The following is a 22,800-nucleotide window of genomic DNA, read 5'->3' on the forward strand; positions in this document are numbered from 1 at the left end:
TTGGGCAGTTTTTGGGGGAAACGAGGAAGCGTCCACAGTCAGGCCTTTTGTGAGAAAGAATTCATTCACAATGGTTTATGGGATGAGTAGTCCTTCACTTTACATTATTATGTCCACAGTCTTGTACCCTTTTGGCTCCAAATCGAATGTTTTATGGTCAGGTCATCTTGTAGTTGTTTGACTTGGTTCTCAGATCAAAACTCGGAATACGGATTTTCTGAAACAAAATAATATGTTGATACTGTTCTCAAGGATATACTCGACACGCGGTCAGTTTCTCATCTGGCTCAAAGCTGAAGTCAGTCAGCTGAAGGAACTTGTTACGTAAGATAATATGCTTCTTTACAGTAAGGTCAAAGGTCAGGGGTAAAGACTGAGCTAAAGGCGCATAAGGGTCAAAAAAGGAGCATAAAAGGGACAGTTGAACCCAAATTAAAAAAAAATTTCCTCTCTTCTCTTTAGTGCTGTTCATCCATCTAGATTGTTTTGGTGAATGTTTTTTTAGATCAGTCGGAAAGATGTCTGCGTTCTCTCTAATATAATGTAACTAATTTAGATGGCCCCAAAAATAAATTATAAAAACTCAACGGCAGTGTCCCTTTCCAGGAGTCATGACCCAGTTACTCAAGATAATCCACAGACCTCGTTGGGAGCAATTCAACTTCAACTTGCAGCTTTTTTTGTCGTTGAAGGGCAATTAAAACCTAGATATAAAATACGAAAGACTGTGATCTTCAGATGACCATCCTATCGGGTTAAGTTTCTATAGGAACTATACTACTCTTTCTCCTGAACTACACCCACGGTGTCACTGCGCAGAAGGAAGCTTGCATCTACTCCTGGACACGAGGCTTGTGCTCGTGTCAGAGGGGGGATGTCCTCATTCTGTAATGTTAGCTAGCTCAGTTAGCTTTGTCAGGTAGCCTCCCGCCCATGAGAGGTTGCACTGCTGCGTGGTGATATGGAAAGAAAATCGTTCCAACATGCAACCACTCTAGATGTATAAATAGCTCTACAGGTAGGAGGAAAAATATGTATTCCAGATTATCAGGTTATATTCCACACCCTAACGTCTGTCCCCCCTCTCCCTCTCAGCGGATCAGCACTGCGAGTGGCGACGGCAGACACTACTGCTACCCCCACTTCACCTGCGCCGTGGACACAGAGAACATCCGGCGGGTGTTCAACGACTGCCGGGACATCATCCAGAGAATGCACCTGCGGCAGTACGAACTCTTGTGATGGGAGACCGCCTCCGTCAGCCTTCTGTGTTTTTTCTCCACCATTCTGCATCCTTGACGAACCCTTCCTCCTCCTCTTACTTCTCCTCCTCTTTCACCCCTCCTTCCCCCCCCCCCCCCCCAAGAAACCCTCAACAACCCCTGACCACCCCTCCCGTCGAGGACTATGAAGTACTACTGAAGTGTGTCAAATCCTCTTCCTCTTCTTAACTTCTTAGCTTTTTGTACTTCTTCTTTTTGAGACCGATTCATCCCCATTTCACCGCCGTGAAAGGAAGGTTGGGGAACAAAGTTGTTGCGTGCCGCTTATTATTTTTTCTTCTTTTAATCCTTCCTTTTTGAATGCCTTGATTTTTGTCATTCCACTAAGCCTTGGGCTACCTCCTTTTTTTTTTTTTTTTTTTTTTTTTTTGCCCCTTCATGTCCTTCTGTTTTTTGGCTTTGTCGTTGGACCTGGACTGGTGGGTGTGGACGTGAAACACACCTACAGGACCTCAGTGTAGAGGCAGCGTGTGAGCGTGTGTGCAACAAACAGAAGGAGGAATGCCATGTGAGCGAGCGCATGTGTGTGTGTTTATGTTTGTGTGTCACCTGCCGGTTAAAAAGCCGGAGCCACCACCATGACCTTTGCCCCCCTTTTTTTGCCCCCTCTGATGCTTCTCCTCTCTCGACAGAGAGGAACAGGAGGGGGAACCGAGTGGATGAAGAGATAAATGCACTTTGCATCAGGTTCCTTAATAACTTTTTTTTTTGTTGTTGTTTTGTTTTTTTTTTTCTCCAGAGGAAGCATACACACAATGTAGCATCACAATATTTATTACCCTGTCACGATGTTAGCTTGCCGAGCTGCAGGGTGCACCGAGCAGCCGAGAGACATGTGGAGCGAAAGATTAAAAGTGTGAGGGGGCAGGAAACACGATGACACGAAGACGAAGGATTTAAAAATGAAGGAAAAGGGACTGAGCTCTCTGCACCTTAGCCCTGCTGCCTCCACGGACTCGGACCTGCCTCTTTTTTCCACACAAACCATCCTTTTAGCTTAGAGATACTGATGGGAGGGGAGGGTGGGGGGGACGGGAGAGAAAAATGTATTGTTCTCTTTTTTTTTTTTTTTTTGTTAACTTGTACACTGTGCAAGGTTGAATTATCCTGTACAGACTGTAAAATGTAATATTATTTTGTACAACTTAATTGAAAGAAAAACAAATCTACTTGTAGATCTTTGTGCCTTGATTATGGCTGTACCTGTAAATGAGCTCAGATGTAAGTATGTTTTCGACTGCGCTGTACAGCTTGATGTCAATCTCTATCAGCAGCGGAAGACTGCGGGTAGGGGACTTTCTCTGTAGAGTTTAGTTTTTTCTGGTTTATAAAAAAAGAGGAAATGCTGTTTAGTAAAAAATAAAAAATAGGGAAAAAATCCTAAAAACCTGTATACATTATGCAAATTAACCACTTACCTGCAGTGAAGACCAGATGTTGCAGCGCCATGCCTTTTTTTTCTTTTGTTGGTATTATTTTTCCTCCTTTTATTTTTCTGTTTGTTTGTTTTTTTTTTTGTTTTGAATTTCACAGCTTTAAACAAACATTGGAAATCCATTGAAAGTGTCCAAATTGCAACCTGGTGTTGTTTTAATAAGAACCAACGTTTTTTCGATATGAAGTGTGTCTGAGATCTGTACTGATGTGCGTGCCTGTGCGCATGTGTACATAAAACAAACATAGACTCACAGACGCATTGTGTGTGTGTGTGTGTGTGTGCGTGTGTGTGAGGGCGAGTGAGCGTTGTGTGTAAAATTTTATAAATGTATGTACATGTAAATTTATAGGTCTATATAAATATATATGTACAATTATACATGTTTAATTATGTGTGTGCCTAGGTGTACATACCTATGTATGTATACGGTAAATATGTATACATACACACACAGGAAAGCATGTTTAGAATGGAGATGAATAAATGAGAGCGTGCAATATTAGTGATTCTTTGGTCCTTTGGAGCCATACCCGATGGCACAGGCACTATGAATGTGTGAGCAGCACCCAACAAGACGAGCTCTTCTCCTTGTACAAACAGCATCAGCCTTTTCTTCTGCTACAGTACACGTCTATCCCCAAAAGAGAGTGAACTGACTGGAGGTGCAAAAACCTTGTTTGGCCTGGGAGGATGATTAAATGACATTTTTATTTTCTTTAAATAAAGAGGCACATTAGAGGACTTTGCTTTATTTCCATCTTGGTGTCCAGTTGTGTCCACGTTTGTTACCACTGAAGGGTTTGTCTTTCTTTCTTTTCAGAGCTGCAACGATTAATCGATTAGTTGTCAACTATTAAATGAATCGTCGACTATTTTGATAATTGAGTCACTGGGTTGGGTAATTTTATTTTCAGCAAAAAAGGAAAAACAAAGAGGGAAAAATGATCTGATTCCAGCTTCTTTCAAATGTGAATATTTTCTGGTTTCTTTACTCCTCTGTGACATTAAACTGAATATTTTTGAGTTGTGGGAAAAAAAGGCATTTAAGGACGTCATCTTAGGCTTTTTGAAACACTGATGGATAATTTTTCATAATTTTCTGACCAACTAATCGATTAATTGAGACAATGGTCTACAGATCAATCTGCAATGAAAAAGATTGCCGGTTGCAATTTATCGCTTGCTATTTTGGTAACCAATCAATCGTTTCAGTCATTTTCTCAAGCAAAAATGACAAACATTTGCTATTCCAGCTTCTTAATGTGAGGATGTGCTCCTTTTCTTTGTCATTTATGAGACTGAATCAAGAGTTTATGGGTTCTGGTTTCACCAAAGCATAATTTTAAAGACTTCACTTTGGGCTTTGCGAAAGTGTGATTAACATTCTTCACAATCTTTTGTATCATTTATATATTCGAATCGTGAAAATGAGATAGATTAATCCAAGTAACATCTGTAGCCATGTTCAGGGTGTCGGCTTGTCGTTAAAAATCAGAAAACGTCTTGAACTACATTTTATTCATCTTTGGCCTTAAAAAGTAACAAAAAAGTCCAACAGTTAAATTTTTGAGGTTTTAATTGTTTTATCTTATTTAATTATTTTATCCTTTACAGTCTTTTTGAGTCCACATTTCTGATTTAAACTTACCACTTTATACTTAACTTAACTCACTCTAATAACTACATTACTACGTTAAACCAGCCACTGCACAGGACCACATAGTAGAGACTGTACCTTACCTGACATAACTTACCTGCAATGCCTAAATAACGATAACATGATTTGGAGAAGAAATAAAAACTCAGAATTTTTATATTTACAATATCAATGAGGTAAAAGATCAGTCGATGAAAATCTTTCTCTTCTGATTAAAATTGTCTTCCCCAAAACTACAGAGTGCACCTTTAAAGTTGGTTTGAAACTATCTCAGAAAGGTCCTGAAAAGCATTAAAGTGTCTGGTACCTGTAGACATCCTGCTGTCCAGGATGCTACAGTGGAGTTAATGTGCGGGGCCTCAGTGTCTGCAGGTACACGTGTGGCGTCGGGACATTCAGTATCTTTACTGTGTTTCAGCAGAGTTGTTGTGGTATCAACACAGCAGACACTTTGACGGGTCATGGCAGGAAAAGAACAGCTTTTACTAATAACATTAAAGATGGCTTTAGTTCTGTTTTGTCAAATGTTCGAGTCACTGTTCTGATGATTTGAGAATTATTTCATGAAACAATGAATTGATTAATCATGAAATAGAGTATAATTTATGAAAATCATCATTAGCTGCTGCCCTGGTTTAAATGAAGTACCTTTTGGACCGGTCAAACCAAAGCAATCTGAAGACGGTGCTTTTGGGCGAAATGTTAAAGGTGTAAGAACCTTACAAAATAATCGACAGATTAATTTAAGATTTAAAAAATGTTTTTTTTAAAAACACCGGTGTTGGTTGACTTACAATGCTACTAAATATGTCCTCACACACAGAGATGTTACAGTGAGTGGTTAGTAAATGTATATTGTGTCACACTTTGTCCAACCCTAAAGAAATGATTGGTGGAAGATGAATACAAGATATTTTTAAACCTAAACAAACTCAGATGACAACAGTTTAAGAAGATGTGTCCACCTCTGCCGCCATTCTCCAGGTTTTGAAGAGTCAGATGCAGACTTAAACATTCCCTGATATTTAATAGTTCATCCATAAAGTGACAGTTCTTCATAACACAGAGTCAAAGTGCACATCGACCTTGAGTTTACTCTCTAAAACAGACCTTAAGATTCTGATTTTATTATGTACAATTCATCATAAATTTAAATAAAATTGAAACAATTTGGCAAAACCCTCACAAACATTTGGCACAGAAAGTCGTCAATAAATATACTCAGATATGTATCATAAAAACAGTGAGGAACGAGTGGATCATTGAACACCAACGACAGAAACAAACGGTGTGTGAGACAATCGGGGTGTTTACATCAGATCACAGCTAACATCAGAGTGAGGAGACATAAACCACCTTAAAACTTTACCACCTTAAATCAGATCAGGGACAGTTAGTATTTACATATGTACTCGTTGGATTTGTCTGACTGAACTCCACGTGTGTGAACTTTCTAATGATTCAGCCAGAAACAGGAAAACTTTTAATTTTCTGTGATTAAAAACCTCCTAAAAACACCAGTGATGATTGTTGCACACATCTGCCCTGTCATCCCAGGCTATGACCTTATCATCATCATCATCATTATCATCATCATCATCATCATCATCATCATCTGGAGTGATTAAGTCCTTGAAAGACATCTATAAGGTTTTTTCATGTCCTTCACAGTGACAAACAAATCGAGGTTGAACGGGCAGAATCTTTAAACCGTTCGGGAGAGGAACGTCACATTTTGCAAAATCCTCACATCGCGTTATTTACCCGCTCTGCTGTCCAGGTGCACTCTGGGTAATGTAGTTCACAGGGACTTATGCTTCCCCAGCAGGAAGAGGCTGAGGCACTGCAGCAGGCCCTTCATCCAGAGACAGTGAGCCAGGAAGAGCAGCAGCAGGCAGGCGCCGGCCGAGCAGTAGACGCCGATCACCGTGCTCTCCTCCGGCAGGAAACACTTGGACAGAGCGTAACTGCCAGGTGACACTGAGGCCTGGGAGGAGGGGAGGAAACAGGAGAATAAATGGGTTAGAGGTGATGATCAGCGTTAATATCAGCAGAGGAGCCACTCGGCCACCAGGGGGCCTCCAAGAATAGAAAATGTGAACTTTCTCTGTATCCTGGCACATGAGACATTCTGGGAGCACGAGGACATAATTAAGAATCACATATATGAGACACTAACAGCCTTTCCTCCCCAGTCCACTCTCCCTCTCTGTCTGTTTCTGTCCGTATTATGTCTGCCGTGCATGATTTGCAGTCTGATGTTGGGAAGGAGACGTGCAATTAAGTAAAAGATTTCTCTGGATTTTAACATTTTGGATAATGTACACAACTCAACATAATAGATAACAGAGTTATGTTATGGTCAAACATAATATTTCCTCCGTTATCTCGTTAACTTGGAAAAAAAGCATTTGTTATTCTGAGATATTGATATTAATAACTCGTCATCTTGACAGAACAAATAAAATTTAACAGGAAATTTAAATTTAGCATTTTATTGCAGTAATGTTACCTTTACCTACCTTTGTTACTGCTGTTCATTTTTAACTAGTCTAAATACCGTTGGGTAGTTTAATCTGTAACATTATGTCATAATTGATTTGATAATCATAGTTTGTATCAATAATCTGAATCTGCAAAGAAACAAAGTAGCTGAAGCACAATAAAAAGTACAATATTTGCCTCAGATCTGCAGTAAGTAGCTTGAAATGGAATTGCTAAAGTATAAGTCCCAAAATTGTACTTGAGTAAATGTACTTAGTTACTTTCCAACTCTGGAAGCAAAACGTTAAAGGAGCAGTATGTAAGAATTTGCACCCTTTTGAATTCACACTATTAACAAATAGGATCAGCTTCTCACCAGAGTAACCGCTAACTGCTGCTAACTGTATTCTTTTTATACAACCATGACTCCAGCTATGGTTAGCTTGTTAGCTCAGTTAGCCATGCAACTAGCTGGACTACCAGGGGAGTGTTGGTATTTTCGCCGCCAGTGCAGGAGCCTCGGACCGCTGGGAGAAAGAGGTTTTCAGGGCCTGTGGCTAGCTGGTTAGCGTGCTAACCTCAGCTGGTATCTCTGCAGCACAATACATAGCCGTCTTTTATGTGACCTCAAAAACTGCTGTTTAATCGCTCTCTATTGAAAGTTTTGGTTATTTTTGATTGTCATAAACTAAAATTCCTACATATTGCCCCTTTAAGAGTCAGACAGCATAAGAATGAGCTGAAACTGGCTACAAATGGAGATTCCGTTGATGTATTATTATTACAAAATATTGATTAACACTGCTTTACTGTTAGTATTCTACATTTACATCTTTTCTGGACATCATATCTTAATGACTCATTTCCGAGCAGGTCTCTCCAGCCGACGTCATCTAGACTCACCAGGATGAAGCTGGGGTTGTTCCTGTTCCTCCAGCTGAAAGACGGCACGCTGATTTCTGGGTACTTGTTGTCATGGAGAACCTCACATCCGCTGTGGGTGTGTCCACTCAGGATGAGGCGGGGCTTAAACCACTGCAGCAGCTGAGGAGAGAGAGCACCACATTGAAACCTCAGAGACCGGTTGCTGCTCGCTTACATCATCAGTTTCATCATCATCATCGCCGTCGTCTGCCATTTCTATACGGTGTTTCTGACAGCAGACTGTATATTAATTGGATGAAGGCGCTTCAGAGGAAAGAGAGAGAGAGGGAGAGCGAATTGGCAGCAGAGGCGGTGTGATGAGACTGCAGAGTGCTCACCCTCTGTGAGGCCTCCTTAGACAACACGTCATACTTCTCCCTGAACAGCAGGTGTCGCTCTGCAGGCGGCGCAGCGTCCTGTCCTGTGCAGCCGGCGTCGCTCACCCTGTACAGAGGATAGTGCTGGAGGACAGCGCACAGAGGGAACATGATCAGCACTTTATCATTTAGACTCTAAAATCACGTTTTATATTCCCCAGAGACAGAGAAGATTATGATTTCCAAACCATCTTTTTAATTCTATTACTGTGGCTAATCCTTTTGTGGTAATTGTCTTCCTCAATGTTTCCCCTAACTGTAATTGTGCTTTGTAGAAACAACAAATGGGGAGCGTCATGCTCATAAAGGCCGCTGAATTTAACTGAACTGATTGACAGTCATTTATTTCGCAGATCCGGAGAGAGTCCAAACAATATCGGCAACAACAAACAAACACGCAGCCAAGAAACTGTTGAAAGGAAATACAAAAAAAACCCCAAAACTGGATTAACACTTCTGCTGAAACAAGTAATCAAATAATAAATGTGTCAGTCAAACTGAAATTAATCATCTGGGCTCAATTTGATAGTGGAGTCATTGTTTCAGTCAGAGGAAGGAGGAAAGCTTCTCAAATGTGATTATTTGCTGCTTGTTTCCACTTTATATCATTGTAAGTTGAATATGTCTGGGTTTTGGACTACTGGTCGAACCGTAACTTGTAACTTGAAGGCGTCACTTCAGGCTTTTGTGCTCATCGTAGTGGGCAATTTTGACTATGTATTAAGACTTGACAAATTAATCAACAATGAAATTAGTCAGCAGTGTTGGCCGTTTGTTAGGTTAAACTAACAAAACACTATAAAAAGAGTAATAATTCAGCCACTTTGTTTTACTCTACATCAGATGGAGTCGTAACCGCGTCCAGTTTCCCCATCGAGTGGCTTTAAGATGATAAAAATCATCATATTCCACATTGCATAATATCATTAGCTGCAGCTGTAGAATGCACTGTGTATGTGAAATTGTCAGGCAGTATTAGTAGTAGCAGTAGTAGTAGTATAAGATCATTTTAATAATCTTTTAACAAGCGTCTTAACAGATAACAAGGGGGAAACTGAACAGGGTTAGGACTCTGCTTCATGTAAAATGAAGTGGCTGAAAGAGAAGGTTTGCTCGTTTCCCTTTACTTTTTATTATTTAAAAGTTTTAGTTTAGTTTAAAAGTTCTGGTCTAGTCTTTTATTAGGTTTTCTTTTTAGCAGCTCCAGTGATGATTTCTGCTTAAAAAAAGGATGTAAATAACGTTTTTTTCAAATCAACTTTGGGTCTCGGGGCTTCTGGAGACTCACATTGGACAAGATGTATGGAGCTATTTTATGTTTCGTGCAGATATTCTTTAACATTTTTTCGTCCTTATCTATTTCAGTTGTTTGGGAGAACGCTGTTTTCCTTCAAAGCTCCTGCAACGTTTTGTGGACTACAAAACTTAACCTAACTTCCCATCGGCATGAGGGTAATGCTGGTCTCGAAATTTTGAAAAAAAAAAAAAAATGAAATTAAACTTTCTAAGTCGGAAACTAGGTTAAGTGAAGTGAACAATTACCTCTCACCTTTTCATCACTTCTTACATTTTACACGTGTTTTGAAAAGTGCTGTCACAACAGCTTGATTGTCGGCATCTTTCACCTCCACTTGGTTGATTTTAATGCTTGAGAGAAGTCTTTGCGAGCGTGAGGAGGGAACAGACTCCCCCTGTCTCTCTTTAAGTGCCCTAATTTGTTAAATCAGCCGCTGCAGTTGCTTGTGAAGTTCACAGACCGTCCATGCAAACATCGGTTCGTCCATGTTTTCCCGAGCAAATGCACCGGGACACATTTAGATTGAAAGTAGGGAATACCTGTGTGCCAGTGTCGCCTCATATTTGGTGAGGGAACAAATCGGAACTTAATTGACGAAGACTTAATCTAAACACTTTGTATGTATATTTTTACCCTATTTAGATTGGAAGTACAATGACTTGTTTCAGTTATTTTCTTTATTTTTTACGTCTAGTTTTCATTTAGTGTTTAGTTAAGTATAACAACCTTGATTATCTTCTTCTGCTTAATGTTTGAGACGAGCGCTGGTCAGCTTTAAGTTTTTCAGAGAATATACGGCACACTTAGTTCACCTGTAGCATGATGGGGGATGTGGGAGGATAGACCTGCGAGGCCTCACAGCTGTCCGTCACTCCGCTGCTCGTCTGCGAGTTCTGCAGAAAAGACGACGTAAAGAATGCATCAGCTGTCTCGTCTACAAGCCCACCATCCGGCCTCAAACATCATCCAACATATCTATTTCATATCTCTCCTCCTGTTCGCAATCGGCCATCACTTCGAATGTGCATTTGTAAGGGCAAAGAACAAAACGCTTGCTGGAGGTGCGGCTGAGCTTCGGATAAAAGTGTATTTTTTGACTAGAGTCTTTCACACTTGATGAGCAGCAGCAGCAGCAGCAGAGTGTGTTAGAGGTGCTGACAGTGTGAAAGAGTGCCACTGACTTCTTCCCACCTGAAGAGAACAGTTGAGGTCTCTGGAGAGTTTGATCAGCTCCTTCTCCACCGACTGGCAGATGGGGCAGCCGTCACCGTGCAGGGCCACGCTGTTCACCAGCAGAAAGCTGAGGAGAGGGAAGAAAATGTCTCAGTAAATGCAGCGCGATCCAGAGGAGCTGCAGAGACACATCGTCTTATCATGTCTGAATTCTTGGTCAATCTTTGAAGAACACGCTCATGCTATTTTATAATTATATTATATTATATACATCTAAATCATTAAGACAACACCTGCGCTAATGTAGCATTATACAACAGGGCAACACTGCTAGGAAAACAAGGTTATTTGTCTCGGTAAACACAAGATCGCAAGATTCATGAATCTATTTCTATCCTCGTGTAAACATTTACCTGTGTATATATATATGTATATATATACATATATATTTAATACAGTGCAGCAACGAGAAGCTAATCACGTGCCCTTGGATTTTTAATAAAGCGACCAAAGCATTTAAAGACAATTTGCTGAAAATACAGACCTTTATAGGGTTTAATACTTAATATTTTAATAATAAATATACATAAATAATAAATATTTGGTTTTAGTTTTGACTCATTTCAATTTAAGTTCATATGCCTTTAAAAAGTAAGTAATTTTCTGGTTTCTTTCCTCCTCTATGTCAGTAAACTGAACATCTCAGAGCTGTGGACAAAACAAGACATTTGAAGGCGTCATCCTGGGCTTTGGGGAACACTGATCGACATTTTACACCATTTTCTGACACTTTATAGACCAGTAGTTCCCAAAGAAGGGGGCGAGGTGAGGCTAAATGAGTGAGGGATGGTTCTGCTCTGCTAGCAAAGCATTGACAAGTTTGTGACTGGACTCCCAGATAACTGTTAAACAGAATATAAATCTACACCAAACATAAAAAACTCTCAAAACAAAAGACAAGAAAATACGACAAGGCATATCTCGCCCTCGGCTTCACCTGCACAATGAGAATCCTTTGAAAGCACTAAATGCTGTCTCCCGTGAGAATTTAAAGCGGACTCACGTTGCACTTTTAATGCTTCCACTATAAAAGTGACTCTTTCCTTATTCATTTCAGTGAGATGACACACCAAAGCTGCAGCTCTATATCAATTACAGACAACGATTGAGATCAGAAGGGGAGCCTGCAGAAGAACCTCTGCCACGGACCAAACAACAGGTCCATCATTGGTCGCAGCTCTAAATGTTCATAAACAGTTCATACAGACATCCATGCACTCAATATACGTACATTTTTGTATCACAGGCTCAGAATTTAATGTAACATATGTATGTATGTTTAATGTATGTATTTTTTACGTTTGATTTACAAGTATTTCATCCCTTTATTCGTCTATTTAAAACCAGAATGTGTCAATAAATTCAACTGAAATAATCCAGACATGGGCATAGCTGCTGACTTTGTACAACTAATTTTAAATCCTGCTTAGTTTGAGTAACATTGTGTTGTGTCAATCCCGTGTGGTACTGAATTCAAGATATCGTCTGCATACAATAACAATGTTCTCGTTTTCTGTCTGATTTTCAGGCGGCCTTCTCAATATGCAGCATGTTCCATAATAAAGGCAATAAAAAGAACAAAGACTAAAAACACACGTTACCTTAGGAATTGTATAATAATTTACTTTTAATTAACGTTTTGTTTTTAGCTGGTATTTAAGTAGATTTTTTTGCCTTTTTATGGCTTTATTTATAGGACAGCAGAGGTGACAGGAAATGGGATGAGAGAGAGACACGCGGCAGAGGGCCACAACTCAAACCCTGGGCCGCTGCAGCCTCCGAACATGGGACGCCTGCTCCACCAAGTGAGCTAATGGAGGCACCCCTTTGCTCAGTTGGCATTAAAAAGGGGTGTTTTTAATATTTAACTTACTTTTTAAATAATTTTGTCTTTATTTTCATCTAATATGTCCATCATATCAAATCATTTCTGTTTATACTGGAGTCCTTCAACCTTATTTTCTTTAAAAAGTCCCCGTTTTTCTAATGTTTGTCTTCAAACAAAAAACCACCCGACCAAAATGAACAAGAACTGGTGAATATTAAACTTTCCTTTAAAACAAGATGAAATATTCATTCCCCATTGACAGATTTCAGGAAAACTAAGGCTTTGAGCCTTTTTGAACTCCATTACACACAAAAAAGACTTGATGGGGGGGAGAGTTTTATAGTGCTCGCTGAATGTGAATCCATACTGACGTCAAAGACAGTGTGTTCATCATCGCACACTGTGAAGGAATGCAGTCTGTTATTTATGCCTATTAGGAGATATTCAAAACCTCCGGACCATTTTACTGCCTGTCATCTTGTTTAAAAACACTTTTCTGCAGCAGCAGAATGCCTCTGGGGATTAAACCTGTGACCTTCCCGCCTGCTGAGTCACATCCCTGCAGCGGTGTCGCGGGTCAGCCCGTCACTCACTTGACTCCCTTCTTGGTGACGATCCTGGTGGAGGAGGCGTTGAAAACCTTCTCGAAGCGCTGCAGCTTGAACCAGTCCATCCTGCGGGGAGACACAATGTGCTCGTCACACGGCAACAAAAAAACCTGCTGCTCGGTCTGTCACGTCTGTCTGTCACACGCCGTTACATAAGAGCCGTGCCATTTCACTTCCTGCCGCACGAGCCCAATCGAAGCACACACGAGCGTCTACATAATCCCACATTTCTGAATCACAGGCGGAAAATGCTAAACAGTGGGAGGGTTTCATGCATGTCGTTATGTTTGCTTTCGCTGCCTCTTCCCCTTGAGAAATTAAGAACAACAGTTTCCAGCAGGAGAGTTGTTACGTGCAGGGGGGTGGACACAATAAACGCAATATCCCTGCAACACAATGCAATCCAACGACAACAACAACAACAACACCACAAACACACAGGCTCAAGAATAACCGTGAAGTTGAATCAATGACCTCGTTAAGAGCTAAACATGAGAGACATGACAGTTTGTCAGATCGCTGTTTATGGTTCAGGTGCTTCTGTCAGGGCTGTAGCTGTTTTTCCTGACAGATTTGTTTTAATGGGATGTTATGAAACAAAATCTTATTTCCAAGGTCAGGAATGAACCGTCAGTCTCAATATAAACGTCATTACGTTTCAAAAAAGCATTATTTATTTGTGTTTAATAGTTTAAGCTGTTAATACATCTGGTTTGGAGCTCATAATGAGTCGTTAAGACTCCTAACACAACGTCTGGGACGTTGGCCTGAGTATTTGGGGCTTGCTCGTGACTTTCACCTCAAATTTAAAGGGAGACTTCACGCCAAAATGAAAAAATACAAATGTTTCCCCTCACCTGTAGCGCTATCGATCTATCTACATTGTTTTCGGCCGTGACTTGCAGAGATATCGCAGATATTTTAGAGATATCGTCCACAGCTGGCACTGGACTTGTGGTGCTCGCAGCGCCAAAAAAATACACTTGAAAAACTCAACAGCAATGCCTCTACCCATAAATCATGACCCGGTTACCGAAGATAATCCACAGACCTTGTTGAGAGCGTCTACTCGACAGCGCAGAATTTAAAAACTTCGTCCTCATCGCTCCGTGCCGTGATTCAGCTCAACTTCAACTTCAAGTGATTTAAAGTGCCCACCACCCAGAAAGTCTTTGTACGTCATCAAAAACAGCAAAACACAATATCATATGGATTGGGAATGTAAAAATACACACATGTTGGGACGCTCTGACACACACATAAACAGGTAACAGGGTTAAGAAGATGGCTGAGGTGAGTACATTCAGCAGGTGAGGTCAGGAGACACCCTAATGAGGAGAAAATACATGTGTTTTCAGTCGGGATTTGAAAATGTCAACAGAGCTTGTACACAAAGGGGAAGGTTAGTTTAGAGATTTGGAGCTTTTTGGGCAAGTGCTCGCTTATCAAATCAGGGAATAGTTAAGTTACCGGCATTAAGGGAACATGACGGAATACAAGGAGGAATGAGGCTGTAAATCTATGAAGGAGCCAGACCATTTCAAGCCTTATAGGTTAGAGGGAGGCTCTCACATGAACAGGTAACCGAGTATCTCTCGTGTCCTCCATGAAACCGCTCACCACAAGGTCTGTGGATTATCTTGAGTAACCGGGTCATGAGTTCTGGAAAGAGATACTGCTGTTGAGTTTTTAAAAATGGATTTTTTTGGGGGGGGCGCTTTGAGCACCACGAGTCGAGTGCCATCTACTTCCATTATATACTGGAGAGAAATCAGATATTTTTACAGCTGATATCTCCAAAACTCTGGGACTCACACCGAAACAGCATAGGAAAATGTGTGTTTTTGTTTTGGGGCTGAGCTGTCTTTTATCGAGGACAGTGAGTCTAAAAAGATATCAAAATCTTAAGTCCACGGTATTTTTATGTAACTGTACTGTATAATGTGGCTCTTTAAAGGATGCAGCTCGTATCTTATCTATTCCTCTCTCTCTAAAAAAGAAATACCACAAAAATTCCAAAACATCGCTGGTGTTTGATCGTCTTTCAGTACCTACTCTGTTTGTGGCTCTCAACCTCACGCCTATTAATTGAGTGTTTGTGGCAGCAGGATGATGTATGTGGGTAGCACATTATAAAACCGTTTGATTTATGTTTTGCACAGCATCCCAGCGTTTTTGAATAGGATCTTTCTGTCACGTTTTCCCCTTTATTTCTTTTCCATATGTTCCAAATCTATAAAAACAACTCATCAGACACGACCCCTCACTGTTCTCACTAGTACCTCACTGCTTTTACTGTGTCCAGCCCCTTGACTACAACATCTTCCTGCTGTTGGCTCACAGTCAAATATTCTGTCAATGGTTAAGCCATGTGAGCGATGTGGACAATGTCCTTTTGAGCTAAAATGTTTTATACTGGCTGCAGTGTAACAGAATGCGGCTTTTATTGACATTTCTTGGCAGCTGATACCTGTCTACTCTGGTCAAAGTCAAAGCCAAACATGAAGTGGCAAACAGAGAAATCAAAATCCTTATCTTATCGCCACTCCATGCACAGGTTTACCCAGGGTTGCTGATCACACTGTTTACGAGACTAAAGGTTAAACATAAAAAAAAACAACAATAGCTCTACAGGGCCGCAGGCGTGTTCTTACTCATAATGGAAACCGATGTCGTGGTTCCCAACCAGCACAACCAGTTCTGTGTCAGTGGAATGCCTGAACATCCTGTGGAAGCGGCGCACGTCGTCCTCCCAGTGCTGCAGACACACAGAAAAACAACACAAACACAAGCTGAAGCAGGTTTCGGCGCAGGCCTCTAATAAGACACTCCCCTGGGAAGCTCATGAGAGATAATAGGATCTCTGAGGGTCACCCAGTAGCCCCCATGGGTGGCTGAGCCGGGCTGCTTTGATTCAGACTCCAGATTCATTTTTGCACCTGCAGGGGCCCAAAACGGCTCACAAGAGCCCCTTAATTACATCAGTGCTGTGTGTTTACATGAGGTTTTTATATCCTGATGTGTCTGTAAACGACTCCGCGATGCTACTTTTAATTGGCGCTGATGAAACAATTAATCGACTGACGGAAGATTAATGCAATTACAATTAATATATCACTGAAATGCCAGATATTTGCTGGTTTAAGGCTCTAAAATGTGCAGATTTTCTTCTTTTTTATGATTTTATTTGAATATATTTGGGGGTTTTTTGACTGCTTGTTGGCAAAATGACCAAAATGCATCGCCCCTCTCCTTCCCCTAGTAGCAGAGAGAGTGCCGGGACGGAGGGGGATGCTGAGTTGTATATATCGGCCCTTTATCTGACTGACGTTTGTAAAGGGTCGTCTGCAGCGTCGACCATGACTCTGAAACCCAAAGAACCAAAACAGTCAGTTTTTATTCTAGGTGGATAAAAAACTAAAATGAACAAATTGCCTACCGTTATTTGAGCCTACTGTCCACCATTTACAGATCAAACTATTAATCAGAAAAGAAAATGATCAGTAGCTGCAGCCGTACTTTGTCAGGAAGCTTGATCAGGAAACAATGAGTCAATTAAGTGTAATTAATGAATCATTAAAGTTAAATGCCATGTGATGTAAAACACTTTGCTGCTCTTCTGTGTTGAGTATAATTTTAATTGAATATCTCTGAGTTTCAGACAGTTTTGAAGACGTTACTTGGCAGTCTGGTGACTCGTTCCTCACCATTTCATTGTGTGCACCAGGAATGGAATGATTATTGGCCTGGCCAATCATCTGGGCTGATATTTAACATTTTCCGATTATCTTTATCAGTGTTTTTTTGTGTCTGGTTGCCAATAAAATAGATTGGCTTTAAAAATGCATTACTTAAGTTCCTTCTTCTGTTCGTAGTCTCACCCACAATACTTTCTGATTAGTTACACTCTATGAGTAAAAGCCTGATTTTGCCTGAGTAACTTGTAACTAAAGTTATCAAATAAATGTAGTGGAGTAACATGGAAATACACAAGTAAAGTTCCTCAAAATGGTACTATAGTACAGGATTTGAGTAAACTGTAGTTAGTTACATACAAGATTGGTCCAAATATCTGTTAAAATCTGTCTGTTTCATTGCTAGTGATCAGTACGCGCCCTGAAAAAACATATCCGCACCACCATTAATCGAGAAAATAACGGCAAGATTAACTGACAACAGGAATAATTGTTAGTTGCAGCATATCTCAAATAAAACCAGCAATTTAAGGATGTCTTCTGTGGCAACTGTCGACCGACATCTTTGAACGCTATCAGTCATGTAAACAGAACTGATCAGTCAAAAGAAAGAGTCAATAGATTTGAAAACAACCTCTAGCTGCAGACCTACTGTCAGTGTTCCTCTCTGCAAATTCAAACATCTGCGTCCTTCCTCTTTCTTAAAAAAAACTACCCAAGTGAATACAGATTGCACAAGGGATGCCAGCCGAGCGTTTTAAACGAACGAGGAAGCTGACGGGGAACATGGTAGATTAGTGGAGATTTTACAGTCTGCAAGCTCTGTTTCTTCCTTTTTTTTAATGAGGTGCAGCACTGTGCAGCAGCTTCCTCTTTCTTCCTCCTCACATGATGGATCCAATTTGACAATCCAGTAATAGATGTCTGAGAATTCCCGGGGGTTGGGGGGGTATTTTTCTTCCTAAAAGCAGGATGGGTGCTGCTGCAGCTGCTGCTGTTGTTATTGTTGGTGTTTTCCTAAAAAAAAACCTAAAAAAACCCCTGCAGCCTCTCGGTGCCTGGGTGGCACAAAATGATGGTGGCCGGTGCTCTGCATCTATGTACTGTTCTCTCACAAGCATCACCACCACCACCACCATCATCATCATCATCATCATCATAAGCTCTATGGGTTTGCAGACAAGGGGAGGGGGGAGGGGGGGGGGGAAGCTCTGCGTTACCTTTTGCGTGCTCCACTTGCCTTCGTCGAAGATATCCCCGAGAATAAACACAATTTCGGGCCTGAGCAGCCACAGAGCGGTTTGGAAAGCTCTCTCCATCTGCCATTCCCTGCGCGTTTTGGAGACAACAAGTATCGTTATTCAGCGCTTTTTTTTGTTTGTTTACAATTCCCGCAGAGGAGGCAGCACAGACAGGTGGTGGTGATGGACTGCCTCCAAAATGTGTAAAATGACATTTACCTCCTCAACTTGTCGAACCAGTGTCCCCCGACGGCTCCGAGGAGGTGGGTGTCCGACAGCACCATAGCGCGGACCGCGGAGTCCAGCGGCTGCCCGTCGATGCCCTCTCCGCCGCGAGCATGGCTGGTCTTCGGCCAGGCGCACTTGAGGATGGTCGGGAAGTAGATGAGATACTCGCAGAAGAAGAAGGCACCGCCGACCACGAGAATCAGCAGCACCGCGACCATCCATCTGACGCTGAACCTCGGCATTTCTTTGTTATTCGGCGTTTGGGATGCCCTGAACTGGCGCACTGGCGGTGATGGAGCGGTCCATGAGGCATCTTCCCCTCTTCCAGACCGACTGCTCAGGTCTCCAGCCGTGTGATGCTCATGGCAGGCTGCCTCTGAGAGAAAAAGCTCCGCGTCGGGTCCGGCTGGCGAGAAAATACGAGATGTTTGGTTGGAAAAACGTCCCCTGTCTGCGGAGGACAGTCGAAGGGACAGCAGCCTGCCGCGGTTTCCCCAATCTCAGCTCCTGTCAGCTCTCAGCCGTCAAGCTGCAGGCACTTCCGGCGAGCGCTTTTTCAAAATAAAACGATACAAAGAAAAAAAAAAACGACCACGAGGATCATCTGTTGTGACAAAATGATGAGTTCTGGGTAATAATTGTCTGTCTGTTTTATTACTGTCGATGGTGATTCTGTTGTGTTCAGGGGTGATGTATTAGGGAGGTAGGAGGAAGTCCTAGGTCTATCTCTCTCTCTCTCCAGCAGGCACCTGCAGGAAGGGGGAGCTAAGGGGGCTTGTGCACTTGCCCATTTGCTCCTGATGTCCAAAGTGCTCCTTTGTAAAGGTGTATTGTATTGTGGGTTTTTAATCAAACGGCTTCTGCTAAATCTGGAAGTCTGATTTTAAGCGTCACTTAATGACTTAATGGCTGTGCTCAGGAGAACTGGGATGAGCGGTTTATGTGTTGGGAGAAAAAATGTATGATCTGGACTGGCCCTTTGCAGTTTAACAGCTGTTTATTTGTTACTTGACATCGGGACATCAGACGAAGGACGGTGTGGGTGCATGACATGATCCATAGGTAAAAATGTGATGAGAATTAATGCCCCGGCCAGGAACGAGAAAAAGAGCAACGTCACTAGCACCTTTTTTCAGAGATTTTCAGCCAGAACCAGTCTTTTCTCTGGGTGGCCTTAATAGTTACCTTTTGCAATTTACACAGTTTTAATTGTGTGTTTGTTTTATCGTTTTCATGTTTATCATATTTCCGATGATATTTAATTCAAATGTTTGACATCTTTTGTTTGAAAAATGACTCAAACAAATAATCGATTATTAAAATAGGTGGCAATGAATTTTCCTTCCATCCTTATTGATTAATCTTTGCATCTCCATGCATTCCATGTGCCTCTTTTAACCTTAAGCCCGTGCCCCCTCTAAAGCTGCCTGCGCGGCCCTGCTCCCTGGTGAAATATAGGTCAGTACAAAGTGGCAAAGCTGGTGATGTGTGTGTGTGTGTGTGTGTGTGTGCGTGCCCTGAAAAGCTCACTTGGAAAAGGCTTTTTTTAAAAACATTTTGTCAGGTAACATTACATTTACAAAATCAATAGGGATTGAAAAGTTCAAACATCACGGCATTAACCACAAAATCTACTTACCGTGACCATGAGTAGCAACAAGACATTTCAACCATTCCTATGGATGACTTTCATTTTTACCAAAGTAATATTGCAACATATATTATCTTTACTTTTACTCAAGGATGAATTTTGGGGTTACCTCATGTAGTTAGACTGATATCAATTAAACGGCTACAAAATTAATTTTAAAAAAAGAGAGAGAGAGAAAGAAAATCATCTCATACCTGGGCCTATACAAATATGGGAAATATGGGCCTATACAAAGCGGCAAAGCATCAGCTGTTGGCGTGTGTGTGTGTGTGTGTGTGTGTGTGTGTGTGTGTGTGTGTGTGTGTGTGTGTCAGATAAGCTCCACAGACAGAAGGAAGTAAATGTATGCAAATAACTGCAACATTTATCAGGGCGTTTCAGGTGATGCAGCTGACCTCGTTCAGTTCACCCGCATGCATACGCACTTGCCTATATCACACTGAACGTGTTCACACACACAAACCCCAAAACATCTTTTGTATTTTGTATTTCCATATTAACCTGCACATGATTTAGAACATTTACTCAAATACGTGGGATTACTGTAAAAAAAAATTGTGATTCATGTATTTTACTTTATTTTCTGCACATTTTTTACAGTAAATTTCAATAGAGAAATAGGTTTTTGTACTTTTTACTCCAGAATCAGAATCAGGTTTATTGCCAATATTTTCAGGAGGAATATGCCTCGGTATTTTGGTGCATGCTAGTTGTACAGAAAAAGTTTTACATATTTTAATCTTTAAAACAAATATATGTACAATATTTAAACTAAAAAGAGCGACACAGTCTTGAAATAAACCCACAAGCAATGCAGAATATTGACATTGGAACATGCAAAAGTTTGCAGAATTTGTAGAACAAGTGTTTTAATAACTACATTACTTGAGTAAATGTTCCCTAGTACTTGATTACTTTCCAACAGTCGTTGTGGCTAGTTTAAAAAGAAAACTAGCTTTCATGCCAAATGGTTTAAATCATCAATTCACGCTCATGTAAATAGTTTTATTTATTTCTATTTAATAGAAGCCTTCACGTTTTTTGTTTGACTCACAACGTGCTCACAGTAACGCGTAATTGTTGTCAAAGTTGGCAAGCGTATCCAAATGTAAAAGCTTACTCGGCTAACTTCCGGTGCCTCTCTTGCTAACGCCGGCTAGCTTGACGGTTGAGTTGTGTGTGTGCGTGCGCGGCGCGGGGGCGCGTGGAGGTTGAGGCGCTCGGGTGAAAACACTTGAACTAAAAGTTGAAACTCTAGACAGAAAAAAAAAAAAAGTTTCTTTCAGCTTGTGAAACTGTTAAACTTTTTTTTTGGTCAGCGCTCATCTGATCGGTAGTGAGACGCCCTGGCTACCGTCCACAGTAACGAACCAGCACAAACACATGGACTGGAGCCAAAAACTATGGGACAAATGAGATTAAGTGATTAAGAGCAGGAATCCTATCGCCAGGAGACTGCCTGTGTGTGCAGCTCCTGTCTGTCAGCTCTGAGACTGGAACCAGGGAGGATTCTGGTTCTCACAGGGGACGCTTCGCTTTCCACCATATTATTCTAATTATGGTCTCAGAGAGTACAGTTACCTGTTCAGCGAGTTCGTCTGCATGTCTTCACTCTGCCTGTGCCTGCTCTGCTCACACATGTCAGGCAGAGGAGGGATTTCACGCCCCTCCACTCCTCCTGACCTCTCTTAACCTTGACCCTGAAACATTTGTTTCAGATGCAGCTGCAGAGGGCAAGATTTGACTGGTGCAGACTCACAGGGAGGAAGTGGTGAGAAGCAGCAGCGCAGAGCAAAACTGGTGCTCAACGGCATGATTAAAGGGAGAGCCATGTCGACTGTCTGTCAGACTTATCATTTGTGTGAGGTCATGAATGAGCATTTTTGTCTCCTGAAACCCAGCGAGGGTGGAGACACTAAACTCTGCCCCCCCCCCTCCAGATGCGCAGTGTTGGCTCTGCTCCACTCATAGCAGCAGCCCGCGAGGACATGAGAAAGTCTTTGCCTTAAATTATAAACTGCCCTTCAAATGCATAGCTAAGTGAGTTTTAAACCCTGCAGCAGATTAACAAAGCTGCTCTGTTTGAGTCCTCGCATTTCAGTCTCAAGGAGAAAGTCTTGAGAGATCCACTAATACCAACAACCCCCCCACCCCGCAGTAGTATTTCTAATTTGGAGCAGCTCTCCTTCAAAAACACAGTTCGCACTCTTTTACATTACAAATTCTAGTTTCAATCACAGGCGGAGTCTGAGCTACCACTGAGGTCATGTCTTCAGTTAATCTGGGAGGTTCAGGAACCCCGGGGGGAGCTTCAAATCGAGTTAAAAACTGCAAAGGGTTAAGGGTTAAGGCTAATGTCAGTTTCATAGGCGAGTATTCGTTTTTTGAGCGGAGAGTGCATGTTAGAAAATGATACGTTCAAAGCGGGCCCTGTTAGAGTGACTGCCTACCCAAACTGTGATGTAAAAGGTCTACTAAAATACCCTTTTTCTTCAGGGGCTGTGGACAAGATTCTCCCAATACGAATGTCATGAGTCCCACCAGGAAATTGAACGGTTCTGTAAGGTTATATCTCTCACAAGTTCTACTAAAAAAGACTGTAATTATATGCAATTACAGTGTCTATAAAACGTATCCACCATCTTGGAAGTTTTCGTCTTTTATCGCTTTTCAAATAAATGGAATCATGTTCAATATATATATATTTTTTATAAGAATTTACCAAAAAAAACGCCATTTCTACAAAGTTATGTCAATTAATTAAAAATACATACTGTAAAATAAGTGATTGCATAAATATTCATGTCAGTATTAAGTGGATCCACCAATTCTTGTCAAAAAAGCAAAATTATATTG

At 41.3% G+C, this 22,800-nt stretch overlaps 2 protein-coding genes across 4 annotated transcripts in view; one reads left to right on the plus strand and one right to left on the minus strand.

Moving 5' to 3' along the window:
- Nucleotides 1-3,478, plus strand: part of gnal2 (guanine nucleotide binding protein (G protein), alpha activating activity polypeptide, olfactory type 2) — a 51,988-nt gene extending 48,510 nt beyond the window's left edge. For all 3 annotated transcript variants that reach the window (XM_030402209.1, XM_030402210.1, XM_030402211.1), the window contains one exon: nt 1,096-3,478. In XM_030402209.1, the coding sequence (XP_030258069.1) occupies nt 1,096-1,242 (147 nt within the window). In that variant the 3' untranslated portion in view covers nt 1,243-3,478. The remainder of the gene's footprint in view (nt 1-1,095) is intronic.
- A 1,907-nt stretch (nt 3,479-5,385) lies between these two features.
- On the minus strand, nt 5,386-18,946 carry mppe1 (metallophosphoesterase 1). The gene is made up of 9 exons (XM_030402212.1): nt 18,285-18,946; nt 18,045-18,153; nt 15,784-15,887; nt 13,115-13,195; nt 10,652-10,760; nt 10,273-10,353; nt 8,125-8,247; nt 7,766-7,906; nt 5,386-6,365 (listed from the first exon to the last, which is right to left on the minus strand). The coding sequence occupies exons 1-9, from the start codon at nt 18,533-18,535 to the stop codon at nt 6,180-6,182; spliced, it is 1,185 nt and encodes a 394-aa protein (XP_030258072.1). The 5' UTR covers nt 18,536-18,946; the 3' UTR covers nt 5,386-6,179.
- Nucleotides 18,947-22,800: the final 3,854 nt, after the last annotated feature.

This window comes from Sparus aurata, chromosome 21, assembly GCF_900880675.1.
Source record: "Sparus aurata chromosome 21, fSpaAur1.1, whole genome shotgun sequence".
NCBI lineage: Eukaryota > Metazoa > Chordata > Actinopteri > Spariformes > Sparidae > Sparus > Sparus aurata.

Excerpts from the sequence above, each read along its gene's own strand:
- mppe1 (XM_030402212.1), bottom strand. The coding sequence starts at position 18,535 with ATGCCGAGGTTCAGCGTCAGATGGATGGTCGCGGTGCTGCTGATTCTC. Across the intron at positions 15,888-18,044 it reads GCAAGTGGAGCACGCAAAAG|CACTGGGAGGACGACGTGCG; the intron begins GTAACGCAGAGC and ends GTGTGTCTGCAG. Across the intron at positions 6,366-7,765 it reads ACAACCCCAGCTTCATCCTG|GCCTCAGTGTCACCTGGCAG; the intron begins GTGAGTCTAGAT and ends CCCTCCTCCCAG.